This window comes from Leptodactylus fuscus, chromosome 10 (assembly GCF_031893055.1).
Source record: "Leptodactylus fuscus isolate aLepFus1 chromosome 10, aLepFus1.hap2, whole genome shotgun sequence".
Taxonomy (NCBI): Eukaryota; Metazoa; Chordata; class Amphibia; order Anura; family Leptodactylidae; genus Leptodactylus; species Leptodactylus fuscus.
Window position 1 is genome coordinate 10571136 of NC_134274.1, and position 16409 is coordinate 10587544.

General features: G+C 42.3%; 1 protein-coding gene across 3 annotated transcripts in view; it reads right to left on the reverse strand.

Moving 5' to 3' along the window:
* The window catches only part of CRTAC1 (cartilage acidic protein 1), a 310217-nt gene that overhangs the window by 243838 nt on the left and 49970 nt on the right, over positions 1 to 16409 (reverse strand). For all 3 annotated transcript variants that reach the window (XM_075257862.1, XM_075257864.1, XM_075257865.1), the window contains exon 2: positions 15960 to 16159. In XM_075257862.1, the coding sequence (XP_075113963.1) occupies positions 15960 to 16159 (200 nt within the window). The remainder of the gene's footprint in view (positions 1 to 15959; positions 16160 to 16409) is intronic.

Here is a 16409-nt window from a genome sequence, read left to right on the forward strand (position 1 = left end):
AGGTGCTGGTGGGTGGATAGATGGAAACTACGTGTAGGAGTGTATTAGTCTTGAGTGGACTATTATAGCTGTAATTTACTCTGTAAGGCTCTTGGTAAATTCTATAGACTCAATCAGGCAGATACATATAATGGCTACATTACAGTTTCACAATGGACAAATTGATAAAAATAGGAAAATCGAGAGAGCAATGGCCGCAGCACACTCTACTGAAGAAAACCCTCGAGAGGAAAAAATAGCATACAGTGACATGGTGTCCCCGAATCCTCCAGGACGACACATCATACACAAGGCAGAAGTGACGGCATCCAACCGGGTGCAGAGTAATCCCAAGACTTTATTCCTCCAGCATCAAACATGGAAAGCTTCAAAGGATTAAACAAGATCCTCGTGTGGGTCACAACATTGCATGGCTTTGATATTGGAGACATAAAGGCTTTGGATTACTCTGTACCCAGTTGGGTGCTGTCACTTCTGCCTCTTACGTCAGTTGAAAAATATAGGAAAAAATAACCCGTTACGTCAAAATTGTCAGAACTTGTTTATTTCTGAGGGATGATGTGTAGGAGGCCAACTTGAGAGTTCTTTGGAAGAACTGATGGACATCTTGGAATTCTTCATGTCCCATTCGTGTTCACCTGGGAGACTATTGCTGTCAGAGGTGCGTAGGCATGCGTGTTTGTTCTACGAGGTTATCTTTCCTCAAGTATCATGTGTATGGACAATCCATGCACTAGGTAGCTTAAGTTCTTCTGCTTTGGGGGTCTTCCGTTGACCAGAAGAATAAGAAGCATGCAAAAGATTTTAGTTGAGATTTATGGGAATAATATGCAAATCTGTCTTCCATGATGTAATTAGGAAGTCAGCTGCTGCCTCAGTGTTGCAAACCAATAGAAGGCGCTCACTGGAATGTGCAAGCCTGTCTTCCCTGATGTAATTAGGAAGCCAGGATTTCAGTGATATAGCCCAATAAAGGTTTGCTCCTTTTCGCATCATGCTCGACCTTCCAAGAGGCCTTTGTTTTGCAATGATGCTGGGATTATTACCAGGTATAGTCTCTCAACCGAGGACGGCCATTTCAATATACTTGCATCTCGTCAGCCCAATGTAGCACATTCCAGTGAGCGCCCTCTATTGGTTTGCAACACTGAGGCAGCAGCTGACTTCCTAATTACATCATGGAAGACAGATTTGCATATTCTTCCCATGGTCCCTTGCGAAGTGGAGTGCTAAAGGCTTAATAAGTCACCACACACCTAAATGGTGGTCTCTCCCCAAGGAGTGACAATATCCCCTTAGTTGAGATTTAGTGACGGTAGACAACCTTTAATTGTCCCCCTGCTCCAGTCCCTATTATATCACATGACTGATTCGCCCAATCACTGGCCCCATAGGTCCTATACCATACATGCCAGCATTACACCGAAGACCATGACTGGCTGTAGTGGTCACATAAATGACATCAGTCCTGTGGGCTGGTGGGCACCGGAGCACCAAGGTTGGCATCATGTTCTTTTTTCTTTGCCGTTTTTTGTGGGGTTTTTTGCTGCACCTAATCTGTCTCATGTGGACATACCCGAAAAGTTCTAGAAAGAGCAAACAATATTACTATTAATTTCAATATACAGATAGTGCAACTCCTTGTGTGTCTTGGTTGGGCATGAATGGTGGCTCTGTGGTTGGTTAGTAGCATTGGATTCTGGAATTTGTATGTTCTCCCATGGTTTACATGCATTCCAAAAACATCCTGACCCCTGTGGGTGTTGGGGATGAGCCCCTGGTCTGGAGCTTCTACTCCACCATTCCCTTGTTTGAGAACAGTGCATTACAAATGTTTGTCATGGGTTTATTTTCTTACACCTACGCGGTCAAGACCCAACCAAGGTTGACGAAAAATAAAATGCAAAATCAAGAACACATTTGTTTCCGATCGTCTCCGGTTCCTTGGAGAACGCTCCTTCTTACATGCTTAGGTGATAAGATGCTATGAAAGCTTCTCTCTCCCTCTGAATTCTTATTTTTTCCTATTCAGCTTTACTTTGGAGAATCTTCCCGGCATTTCGGATTCCAGCTATGTTAATTCCAAATGTTAAGCGTATGCAACAGCGTGACTGTTCATAGAGATAGCGGAGTGATCTGCATTAGCAGCTACTTAGTAGGCAGAAATGCAGCCTGTCAAATAAAAGTCTGTCCTCGTAGACGTTTGAGCTGTTTAACTCGCCTGGCAATGCTTCAACAAGCTTTGCTTACAAGTACGGGCTGAAGGACTTTCAATCTGCCCCTCAACCAGTCTTTTAAAGGGATGCTCACGACACTATATAATGTATGCTCTGAAGGGAGACGGGAGCTAGATTATGACTAAGATCTGGATTTTACATACAAATCCTGCCGTAAATCTTGCTAGTTTTTATTCCAGGCACAAATCTTCATGTGTCGGGGTTGCAGAATTACTCAGAATAAATCAGAGAACTTCCTGCTGGGAGGAAAAGTCTGGAGCAAACCAAAGGAAGTAAACTTTAGGGGGGGATTACCCTGATCAGAGGTGCCCCTAGCCCTGGAAGAAAGTCATTGTATGAGGTTCCCATCTTGGATATTTATTGGCATATCCACAAGGGATCAATGGATGCGAGTATCATCTCCAGGACCTGCAACTATGGCAAGGACAGAGGTCCATCTACAACCATCTCGCAGCCTCGGTGACTAGACAGGTGGATGTGCAGGCTTGGCTCATGCCCATGTACTATCATGGAGGTTCAGGAAATAACTGAGCACAATTGTTTATGGTATGGATCGGGCAGATTAGAATTCAACATGCCCGATCCATTGCTCTCATAGGAGATAAGCTGTTATTAGAGGTAGGAAAAAAGATGGAGGGATAGATAGATAGATAGATAGATAGATAGATAGATAGATAGATAGGGAGATAGGGAGATAGATAGATAGATAGGGAGATAGATAGATAGGGAGATAGATAGATAGATAGATAGATAGATAGATAGATAGATAGATAGATAGATAGATAGGAGAGAGATAGGAGATAGATAGATAGATAGATAGATAGATAGATAGATAGATAGGAGATAGATAGATAACAGATAGATAGATAGATAGATAGGAGATAGATAGATAGATAGATAGATAGATAGATAGATAGATAGATAGATAGATAGATAGATAGATAGGAGATAGATAGATGATAGATAGATGATAGATAGATAGATAGATAGAAGATAGATAGATAGATAGATAGATAGATAGATAGATAGATAGATAGATAGATAGATAGGAGATAGATAGATAGATAGATAGATAGATAGGAGATAGATAGATAGATAGATAGATAGATAGATAGATAGATAGATAGGAGATAGATAGATAACAGATAGATAGATAGATAGATAGATAGATAGATAGGAGATAGATAGATAGATAGATAGATAGGAGATAGATAGATGATAGATAGATGATAGATAGATAGATAGATAGATAGATAGATAGATAGATAGAAGATAGATAGATAGATAGATAGATAGGAGATAGATAGATAGATAGATAGATAGATAGATAGATAGATAGATAGATAGATAGATAGGAGATAGATAGGTCAGTCCAAGCAGTGTATGCCAGCCCTGGAACAGGTAATAGTCCCAATAGCTATACAATGTAAAAATCAGACAGCGCTCCGTTGATACAGTAAAAAAAGGATACTTTGTTGACCAATACCTGAAACGTTTCAGCTCATGTGCATGTATCAATGGGTTGCTAGATAGATTTTAAAAATGCAAAAAATAGATGGATGGATAGATAGATAGATAGATAGATAGATAGATAGATAGATAGATAGGAGATGGATAGATAGGAAGATAGATAGATAGATAGATAGATAGATAGATAGATAGATAGGAGATAGATAGATAGATGATAGATAGATAGATAGATAGATAGATAGATAGCGAGATAGATAGCGAGATAGATAGGAGATAGATAGATAGATAGGAGATAGATAGATAGATAGATAGATAGATAGATAGCGAGATAGATAGGAGATAGATAGATAGATAGATAGATAGATAGGAGATAGATAGATAGATAGATAGATAGATAGATAGAAGTAAATAGAGACAGAAATAACATTGACTTATATTGGAGAAACACTTGTAACATCTCTGTAATGTTCTGGATCTATTGTGTGAAGAAAATGTGAGAAATGTCAGAGTTAGTTCCATCAGCTGGAGGATGACATGAAGTGTAACGCTGTGGGGTGTTACTGGCCAGTCTTCCAGGTCACTAGCGACCACACACTTCTTATATAATCCTTCACACCTCTGAACTGCTACACGACCTCCGCTCAACTTTACCTAATGAAGACATGTCTTGGGAAAACTTTCCGACTTCTACTTTCTTGGAAACTACAGGATTCATCCTTTCTTCTGCAGGCTCTTTATAGTTCTAGAGGTTTTACATCTAATCTGTGCAAATCATAACCCGAGACGGGAAAGTGGATTCAGGTTGTCGATTTAGATGGTCGACATTGAAGGAGTTTTGCAACATTTACTATCTATCTATCTATCTATCTATCTATCTATCTATCTATCTCCTATCTATCTCCTATCCTATCTATCTATCTCCTATCTATCTATCTATCTATCTATCTATCTATCTCCTATCTATCTATCTCCTATCTATCTATCTATCTATCTATCTATCTATCTATCTATCTATCTCCTATCTATCTATCTATCTATCTATCTATCTATCTATCTATCTCCTATCTATCTATCTATCTCCTATCTATCTATCTATCTATCTATCTATCTATCTATCTATCTATCTATCTATCTATCTCCTATCCTATCTATCTATCTATCTATCTATCTCCTATCTATCTATCTATCTATCTATCTATCTATCTCCTATCTATCTATCTATCTATCTATCTATCTATCTATCTATCTCCTATCTATCTATCATCTATCTATCTATCTATCTATCTATCTATCTATCTATCTCCTATCTATCTATCTATCTATCTATCTCCTATCTATCTATCTATCTATCTATCTATCTATCTATCTCCTATCTATCTATCTCCTATCTATCTATCTATCTATCTATCTATCTATCTCCTATCTATCTATCTATCTATCTCCTATCTATCTATCTATCTATCTATCTATCTATCTATCTATCTCCTATCCTATCTATCTATCTATCTATCTATCTATCTCCTATCTATCTATCTATCTATCTATCTATCTATCTCCTATCTATCTATCTATCTATCTATCTATCTATCTATCTATCTCCTATCTATCTATCATCTATCTATCTATCTATCTATCTATCTATCTATCTATCTATCTATCTATCTCTCTCCTATCTATCTCCTATCTATCTATCATCTATCTATCTATCTATCTATCTCCTATCTATCTATCTATCTATCTATCTATCTATCTATCTCCTATCTATCTATCTCCTATCTATCTATCTATCTATCTATCTATCTCCTATCTATCTATAGGATAAGTGATAAGTGTCGCATTGCTGGGACCCCCAAAAGAACCAACTGTGTCTGTCAGACTATGATTGGAGTGGCCGCACACATTCTCAACCACCACGTCATCATATAGTGACCATGCCACACCAACGGGGAGATGAAACCCTTGTTCTCATGATCATTGAGCGTCCCTATAACTATGGTTATGGTCATGAATGGAAATTCTAGAAAGAGGACTTGCTTTCTGTCTGTCATGTGGGTATCCTGCTCTCGAAATGCCCAGGATGCTGCCACATTAAGGGGTGACCTCCCAGGGTCGTGGATGAGTTGTCTAATCTCCGGTTCCTGGCAGAATGCTCCTGGATCCACCAAGCTCTCAAACATGTCATTCTAGTATGCACTTTATATGGTGGTCACATAAAAAATGGGGATCAACCAGAATATCTTGTCTTTGGGGTATCAGTCTTTGTCTACATAGGATATTTATGAAGAGTCTTCAGAATCTCAGTGGAAGAGATTGCTATAGACAATCAAGACAGAGTCATAAATTGTATTTGTAAACCACAAATTCCGATTTAAAAAGTGATGAGTTCAGGACGTTTCCAGATGCAGAACCTAAATGTGCCCATTTTGGCCAATGAAACGTTGGCTATTATGCATCTAGGGTCTCCTACTAGGACAGAAGAACATCTTGGCCACTTCAAGTTCTGGACTGGATAAGACCACAACCCTTGTACTTCATATAGTTATCACCCCTTCCATGAAGGAAGCTTCTTACATTCCTATAACTTACATTAGATCATGCTTGTCATCTTTCCCGAAATGTCCAGAAGGTTCCTTCAAAAAGAGGTGACTTCCCAGTGTCACAGAAGAATGGTCAAGTCTACAATACCCAATAGAACGTTCCCTCATCTGACGGAATAATTATATGTAACATGGACACTACAAAGGGGCCCAAAAAGGGGGAGACGTTGGGTAAATTGAAATTCATCTATTAGGACCTGTCTCAAAATCGGCTCCAAATTCCTCCTCGAGATGAAACCACCAACAAAGAGTGCCATGAATTTTTCATAGGCGATCCATCGCCAGAGTCACCACACCACAAGTGACTCTCTCGATTGCTTCCTCCCCGTATTATCCATCACATATTCCCTACATAGAACCTTCCAGATCATTCCATTCCGTTGCATTTTTTTCTTCTTGTCTTTGACAGACGTGAAGACTTCTCCACCCTTGCCCGTCCCTCCTTACTCACGGCGGAGCAATAGAGACATCTATCAGACATTATCAGCCCAGGGCACGGCGCTGCATTGCTAATCAGAAGGTAATCACAGATTTCTTGCTCGCGTCCTCTCCGAGGTAAGAAATCTTTATTTCCTTATCTCGCCGGTGCATTATTTATCTTGCAAATCCCTTGAGACGAAATCTGGAGTTTCTTAAGAAATCCTGTACATGGGCCTCCAGTATGGATTATTATTACATGAGTGGGTAGCTGATTACTTGGATGGTTTAAGGAGCGGCGTTGCTCCTCGAGACTCTCCACATCAGTGAGCTTGAAGGAGAACGCGGGACGTAAAGTCCAGTGACTTTACACTTTCTATTCCCTCGTCTCCCGTCTCTTTCTGTGTCAGTGACTCAATAAGGGTCCATGGATGAACCACCAGCCAATTAAGGAGATTTCTGTGAAGGCATTGATCCCTGTCAGCTGTGCGCTGCTTGCCTTTATGTGGCAAATGATTTGGAAATGCCATTTCGAGATGACAGACCACTCATTTTAAAGGCCCTATCTATTATAGACGCTACCTTTCTCTCGGAGCGTAATAGTCTGCAGACAGACCACGTGACCGTACGCGACCTCTGGAGGAATCCGCCTCACGGCTCATTGGCTTCCATGGAGAACGTCTCTACTTATTAAGGCTTTTCGAGCACTAAATATAGACTCTTTTTCTCTAAAAACTGAAGCGGTGTGATGGGAATAGGGTTATAAATGGAGGCTCGCTGTATAATATTTATACGTATCGATCTTATACGGATTGTGGAAAAATTCTGCTCCTTAAACAAGGACAGGGAGCTTTTTTCCATTCATGGCATTGATGAAGTGTTTTGTAGGGTATTGATTGATTCGGTAGAAGTTCCTCTTGGGGCCCCTCAAGCTCTAAACCACAACCACTCCACCCCTTAGACCTATTCCCTTGGCTTAGCAGATATCTAACACATTATTGAAGAGATCTGTCAACTCTCCTGACATGTCTATATTTGCAAATCATTTTATACTTCACGATATCACAATTGTCTACCATCTACGGTCTGGGGTCTGGGCTATGACTTGGGAGCCAGAAGACATGGTGGACGGCCAAAGAGGAAGGCCTTGGGTTATCAAAGAAGTATAAAAAAATTTGGACAATTCTTGGGTGGTGAACCTCAAAAGTTTTGTTTATGGACAAACTGCAAATTTTGGTAAAATTTGCAACAATCTCATCATGTTACAAACCGACTTTCCACCAAGACCAACATCTATTTCCATTCTCCACCAGGTTGGACACGAAGTTTGAGCAAAGTTGATGCAGATATGTTGGAAATAATTACCCCGTCCCCCTCGATAATGATGGCAGGCATGCTTTTTTGGAGACCCGTCAGCCTCGCTATATATAAGGGAAGGTAAAGCACAACCTGTCTAAAAACATAAGACAATGAGCGCAACCAATAAAATACTCATTGAATTAATGTCTGTAAGGGAATTCTAAATCTTCATGAAAAACCGTTTCCTACGAGGCACTCCGGGTGATTTCTGACTTGCACGTATTTTTATATTCCTTGTGCCAGATGCTTCCTCTTGCAGGAATGACAATGAAACTTGAGTTATCTCCACCTTTACATCCGCTTCCAGCGTTTTATGTTTATGTAAATATCATACTCGTAAACTTCTACCGCTCTTTAGAGAAGGAATTCATATAAGACCTGTAAATGAGTCCCACTAACCCCATAAAGGTCATGGTGTGACGCTGTGAGGAGCCTAGTTCTGTAATATATTCTATAGTATAAGTGATCATACCCCCATTACCTTCTCTAGTGGAGCCCAGACCACCATCATGACACAAGTTTCCATCATTGTCATTGCCCCCACAGTCATCATTTCTCCTTTTGGGCAACATCCTCTGGACACACTTGCCTGATTCACCATTCAGTCCCTGCCTTGACAGTTTGGAGGCAGCTAGGGTTGAGGCAGTGATGTTCCAACATGGCTCCTACTAGTCCTAGTTATGGCACATTAAGGGAGCATTATACTGTGGGGCCAACATCGAGGGGTGTATTATACTGTAGGAGCCACATAAAGGGGAACATTATACTGAGGACGTCACAGATAAGAGGAACATTATACTGTAGGTGGCACATTAAGGGAGGTATTATATTGTGGGATGCACTATTATACTGGAGGAGCCACATAAAGGGGAACATTATACGGAGGAGGTCACAGTAAGAGGGACATTATACTGGGATATTATACTGTAGGTGGCACATTAAGGGGGCATTATACTGTGGGGCCAACATCGAGGGGTGTATTATACTGTAGGAGCCACATAAAGGGGAACATTATACTGAGGAGGCCACAGTAAGAGGGACATTATACTGTAGGTGGCACATTAAGGGGGGCATTATACTGTGGGATGCACTATTATACTGAAGGAGCCACATAAAGGGGAACACTATATGGAGGAGGTCACAGTAAGAGGGACATTATACTGTAGGTGGCACATTAAGGGGGCATTATACTGTGGGGCCAACATTGAGGGGTATATTATACTGTAGGAGCCACATAAAGGGGAACATTATACTGAGGAGGTCACAGTAAGAGGCACATTAAGGGGGGCATTATACTGTGGCATGCACTATTATACTGCTGGAGCCACATAAAGGGGAACATTATACTGAGGACGTCACAGATAAGAGCGACATTATACTGTAGATGGCACATTAAGGGGGGCGTTATACTGTGGCATTCACTATTATACTGCCGGAGCCATATTAAGGGGAACATTATACTGAGAACGTCACAATAAAAGTGACATTATATAGTTGGAATCACAATGAGCCAGGTCTTATAATGTGGCTACAATGAGGGGGGCATTATACTTTAGGGGCTACATTATACTGTTTTGGGTCCACAAGGAGCATGATACTACGTTGGGGCCACTAAAGAGATATTGTTCTGTGTGAAGACAACACAAAGCATGGTATCATGTTAGGTCCACTACAGCGGCATTGTACAGTGTTGGGGCACAAAGGGACATGTTTTGGAACGGATGGAGTCAAAGTGGCAGAGGGGTGGCTTATGATGCCTAAATTTGCTATGGCGTGCTAAGCAGATTTTGTCCCTCTATCAGTCCTTAAGGAGGTATGCTAGTCCTTGTTATTTTATGGGCATACAATCATGGACTGCAACCATCATGGCTGACCACGAAGGTGACCCCAGTATGAAGAGACAGCGTTATGTACAAAAGTCATGGAACTAAGGATCTGTTCACACCTCAATCTGAGTCTTTGTAGGAGGTTTTGTTCCATTTCACAGGTCTGATAACTCTCCATGCCCCTCTGATCGCAGCACATGGCGCACATCTTGGCAGGACGTAGTAGAGTCTATATGGGGCTTCTGCGGTATTCATCACCTGTAATGACTTAGACAACCGTCTTCCTGCCGTCATATATTTCCCTCATTTCTACGCACAATTTCTAATAGGATTGAAGCCCCTCCAAAGCCAATTTTACAGACAGATATAGCACATCCAATTGCATGTCTTCTGGGTATCGAAATCCCATTTGGAATTTGCACACAATTGCTTGAGTTACAGATCCGTAGTCTTAAGTATTTCTCCTCCAAGGCTTTTATTAAATACCAGAACGTTCTACCTACGAAACCGTACACAACTCGCCGCGAATCCTACGACTCGGCATCAGACTACACTGCACAACATCCCTCGGTAATGAGAAGAGTCTGTGTAATAGCTTTTGCTTTTTTTAAGACGCCCTTTTCACCTCGCACAGGAACTGCGCACGTTTTCCTGTAGACAGCTTGGAATATAACGTATAAAATGATTTCCTGCTTGATGAGATGACTTGTTACCGTGTTACTGACATCTCTTGTCTATTGTAATTAAAGGGATACCAACTAAAGGCAAACTGGTTGGTAACAATCCAAGTCTGTTACCATTTTTCCAAAAATTTGGGATTCGGTCAAACCTGAAATTTTTGGGGTTCGTCAACCACAACTCTCCAGGGCGTCCATTCTTCTTTCCCAACATCCACTCTTCACCCAAAGGTTCTGTTCTGATGTCTCACGTTACATTGGAGAAGTTGTGGTGGAGCCCAGGATATAGGAGTAAGGTTATGGCCCCGCGTAGCAAGTCGTAGTCAAAACGCAACACTTTTTTCCGGCAGAGTTTTCCTCTACGGACTTTCTGCTTCTATGGTCCCTATACGGAAACGCCAGCCTTTCTGTAGGTATAATGGACATGCTGCGATTTGCAAAAACTTGAGTGTTTTTGTATTTGCAACGTTTCCGTTGCAGATTTTTCTTTTGCAATGTGTGGGTGGGATTAGCCAGAAGACCACCCACTTTGCTGGTCCTGTAAAAAGTATCATTTTCAGAATGTGGGGCCCCCGGGCCTTTCTTTCCTTCTAACATATCTTAGGCTCGGTCTCTCCATCGTTCCGATCTGTTGACCAAAACGACGGAGCGCTGGACCACCATTTAAGCGGTTGCACATGAACACCAGCAGATCCCACTGACTATAATGGGGTCCACTGGGTTTCGGTTGGGTGGACTTTTCTCTTCGACAATTTTTGGTGGCGCAGATATGAACTCAGTTCAATCCAAAAAATTCCAAATATTTCCCAAAGACCTTGCATATTTCCAAAATCATCTTGTACAGTTCACCCATCACCCATCCCTTCAGTAAAGCGGAAGGGCGATGAAGGAAGTGACTGAGCGTGTGCGTCCACCAGCGCTCAGCTCATTAGCGGGACTTGGATTTTCCTATGGACTTTGAACACCAGGTGGCGCCATACTAGGTATGTAAATGCATGTACTGTGTAGGACACGCACTGTTCATTTTACAAGATCCTTACCATTGAATCTTGAGACTACAACTGCAGTCAAATCCCACAAAACCGCAGTTCATCTAAATTAGGTATAAACCTACAGAAAATGTTTAAAATAGGATTCTGGCTGAGAACTATTTAATAGTGGCGGAGCGAACCCCTACCCCTTGGGAATGAGGGAATGTCGTTTGATTGTAGAGTATTAGATAGCGAGTGAGACGGTTCCTCGGCAGCCTCGTGCTCCAGCTGTCGGCAGGCAAGAACATTGGGTAATTAGCATCGCAGATATAATTTAATATAGAAGCCGGCACATATGTCCTGAGTCTTTACAAAGCTGCCCAAAACTGGCACATACAGGTTACAAGGATTCTGTGCAGCCCGCATAGTCATTTATCTTGTGTATCATACGTACGTTAGTATAATCGAAGCAAAACATACAGACGGCAGGGATTAAAACTTGGCACGCACGTCTGTCGCATAGTGCTTTCCTCTCCATTCACTGCCAAAGCTGCATTTAAAAATCCAAAAGTTATCAGTGCATTATCGTATTGATCGAATCTGGTCACATGCCTGGGGAAAACAGGGTGCAATAATAGCAACCCCCCATCTTAGAGGCCCATGCCATTTTGCTTCTTCAATTCACTGAGAATTTCATCTTCAGCTACATAAAAGTCTATGGAGAGGGGAGGCAGAAGGGATAGTGGAAGAGTCCAGTTAGGTTTACGTCTTTGCACGGGTCTCCGCTGGTAGAGTCGGTCGGCTAAAGCAGCAGATACCCGCAGACCCCATAGACAATAATGGGGTGTCCGCCATTTTTATATTGAAATTCCGTGCAGGACTTTTCGGTGGTCTCTACCGCAGTCTCCAGTTTTTTGTGTTTTTTTTATATTAGATTGTGAGCCCCACATAGAGCTCACAATGTACATTTTCCCCTATCAGTATGTCTTTGGAATATGGGATGGAAACCCATGCAAACATGGGGAGAACGTACAAACTCCTTGCAGATGGTTTTTTGCCCTTGGCGGGATTTGAACACCAGGACCCAGCGCTGCAAGGCTGCAGTGCTAACCAGAGCCACCGTGTGGCCCCCAAGTCTCCAGTTTTTCAGCAGATGTGACATAACATATAAGTCTCTCCCCTCTTCTTCTTCCACTCTCCATAGACTTCTAGAGCATATATAACTAGCAGTAATCTGAATGTGAATGGAGATGAATTCTTCCTAATATTAGATTTTTACATCCTATGGATTGAAATTGAGAAACTTCCTGTTGTTTGATGTTCATGGCAGGTTCTTTGAGATTTAGTGCGGAGAATATACTGTATACACTGAGCGAAATCCAATATTTCCCATTTCTATGTGCTCGGTGAACCCTATAAGCGCATTGTATTATAAATGTAATATATACACAAGATGCAGTGGGTGAGATTATCTCCCGGCGATAGGGAAGGCACCCAGGTTCTGCCGGATTGTGATATGTTTGGTGTTGAAAGAAATAATCTTCAATCATTCAAGTGAACCTGCAGGCGGCGAGGCCCGGGAGCTGAACCAGCCATCCCCAAAAGCGATAATAAGTATCTCAAGCCATGGATTTCCTGCAATGGACAGGATGGTAGCGGCTGTGTCGCTGGGCTCCTGGCATTGGGGTGACAGGCAGAAGAGCTCGGGTGATTGATTCAGTCTGTCAGGGAGCAGCCGCTTTTGTACGAGCCCAGCCTGCATGCAAGCCACCGGAATTATTGGCTGCCACGCGTCACTTTTCCTATTCAGTCTTTGCTTGTCCTGGAAACAGCTTGAATTTGATACTGGATGCATTTACTGTCAACGTTTTCTACAATAACTTCGCAAAATCTGGATCTGATGAATCCTACATATTGCATGCATAAGCATCTTGAAAGCTGAGATCCGGGGAGCTGTTTGATGAGGTGCATTATTTACTGTGGTAATACTCAGGGACAGATGAAGGGAACCATGGGCTCAGGAAGAGGGCCCCGCTATTCATGCTAAAGATCCCTATGAAAGAATAATAGTCCAACCCTACATGCAATATAATGTCCTATAATATCCCTATGCACAGTATAGTGTCCCTTAGCAGCCCCCCATGCAGCATAACGTCCCATAGTGGCCCCTTCACACAGTATAAAGTCCCATATCAGACCCACACACTGTATTATGCCCCATAGTGGCCCCTGCATACACTATAATGTCCCATAGTGGCCCGTCCACACAGTATAATGTCCCATAGTGGCCTCCACACAGTATAATGTCCCTAAGTGGCCCCTGCACACAGTATAATGTCCCATATCAGACCCACACACTGTATTATCCCCCATAGTGGCCCCTGCACACAGTATTATCCCCCATAGTGACCCCTGCACACAGTATTATGTCCATTAGTGGCCCCTGCACACACTATTATGTCCCATAGTGGCCCCTGCACACAGTATTATCCCCCATAGTGATCCCTGCACACAGTATTATGTCCATTAGTGGCCCCTGCACACAGTATTATGCCCCATAGTGGCCCCTGCACACAGTATTATCCCCCATAGTGACCCCTGCACACAGTATTATGTCCATTAGTGGCCCCTGCACACAGTATTATGCCCCATAGTGACCCCTGCACACAGTATTATGTCCATTAGTGGCCCCTGCACACAGTATTATGCCCCATAGTGGCCCCTGCACACAGTATTATGCCCCATAGTGGCCCCTGCACACAGTATTATGCCCATAGTGGCCCCTGCACACAGTATTATGCACCATAGTGGCCCCTCTATACAGAATAATGTCTCATAGTGGCCTCTCCACACAGTATTATGTCCCACAGTGGCCCCCACACAGTATAATGTCCCTTACCAGACCTCCATACAGTATAATGTCTCATAGTGGCCCTTCTATACAGTATAATGTCCCATAGTGGCCCCTGCACACAGTATAATGTCCCATAGTGGCCCCCACACATTGTCTCATTGTGGCCCCTCGATATAGTATAATATCCGACTTATTTTCTAGCCCCAGCAGAGTCAATGATATTTGATTTGCAGAAAATCCGGTGCGGAAAATGTAACGTTTTCAAAAAAGTTTATTTTAAAAAAATTAAAGGACTGATCTAGGACTCCACCGAGACTTATATGGCAGCCCCATGCAGTGCTAATCACCGGGGGTCACCTCTACTGCTCCATCTCTTCCGGGGCTTTCTGCAGAGTATTTTTGCTTTATTTTGCACCTACAATGATCTTCTGGTGCTTCATAATTCTTGGCTTAAATATTTCCAATAAACCTTCTAGATCAAGGACCATGAAATTGGCCAGTTTGGCCCTGACATGAAAGCCTCCCCGATCCTGTGTACTACTTCAGTTTACATGTATCCGTATGTAAATGATGGAAATGTTTTGCTCCCGATCTGGGTAATTGGTGTCTTACGTTACACGCACTTCATGTTTTCTGACTTTCCTGCTGTTGCTACTGCATCATACATGACATTCTGCTTTCATGTTGTGTCCTTCATCCATCGCCCTCAGTGATAGCTGTCACCCGTACAAGCCGATCTTACACGATATAATTAATAACCGGCGCTCAATGAATATATTGCGGCAAAGTTAATTATGGCTGCAAGGTGGGGGGGGGGTGCAATACATGATGAGAAATATGTATAAGGACTCCGCCAGATAAGAAGAGGCACAAAAAATACCCCGGACGTGTCCTAATATCGGGGTTTATGCATCCCACAAGACCATAAGATACAAGGAACACAGAACAAAATGTAACAAGTCTAAAGTTCTCAGACGACCATGGAAACAAGTGAGACGATACAAAATAAGAGGTTAGCACTCTCGTAGAAGAGTCAAGATCAAGCATGCCACCACCACTCCATCCACACAGGGTGCTCAGGGGCCATTACTGACCCTTGTTCTTGTGACTCCTATGTGGCCCAGCGTTCAGGGCTTCTTCGATTAGTCCAAGGTTTCCCAACCTTTTTCGTCGAAAACAATTTGGAGAACCCCAACCAAGTAATTTTTAGCAAGTCAAAAAGTGATAAGGTCACAGATAACGTTGCATGTTTCCAAGACGCTCCTGATTTAACCCCTATCCTAAATGCCTTCAGTGTATGACAAAGATTGGTTCATCTGGGCAACCCTTGTTCCTATGCCATAGTGGGACGTTAAATTGGTGCAGGCTCAGACCATCTATCTATTACATGGACAACCTTCCATCTAATGCATCTAACGTCTGACTGGTCCCGGCTTCATCCACCAAAATCAACTACTTGTTAAGGGTCTCCAGCATCTACCGAAGGGGGTCGAAGCCCAATATTTCGTTACACAGTATATTTAGCAGTGCAGTGTTAGGAGTCAGACTTACCCAGCAACTACGATTTCAAAGTCCCCGTCATTGTCCACATCAGTGATGGCCACCCCGTAGTTGAGTTGTGTTGGGTTACTTTCATAGTCCGGTGGTAGGACGGTGTTGGTGACAGCTGTGAACATTGGCTCTGAGCGTTGTGCTGCTCCACAGCAGAGGACAATGGAGAGAAGCAAGACAAGGACCATCATGTTTGACACCTTGAAAAGAAATCATATGTTGCATTTAAACCGAGTATCCACATTAAAAAAATTTTTTCAAGAATTTCATAAACAACACCCAACATGCATAGAAAAAAACAGTAGAATCCAATCTCTATAGCTGCAGCCAAACAAAGAATTCTATAGAACAAGATGATACAAGTCATACAATTGTCCCTCTCAGGATAACTTCTTGATGTTTTTGAAATTTTTTGAAGATCTTGAAATTTACATTTTGAGATGTAACAGT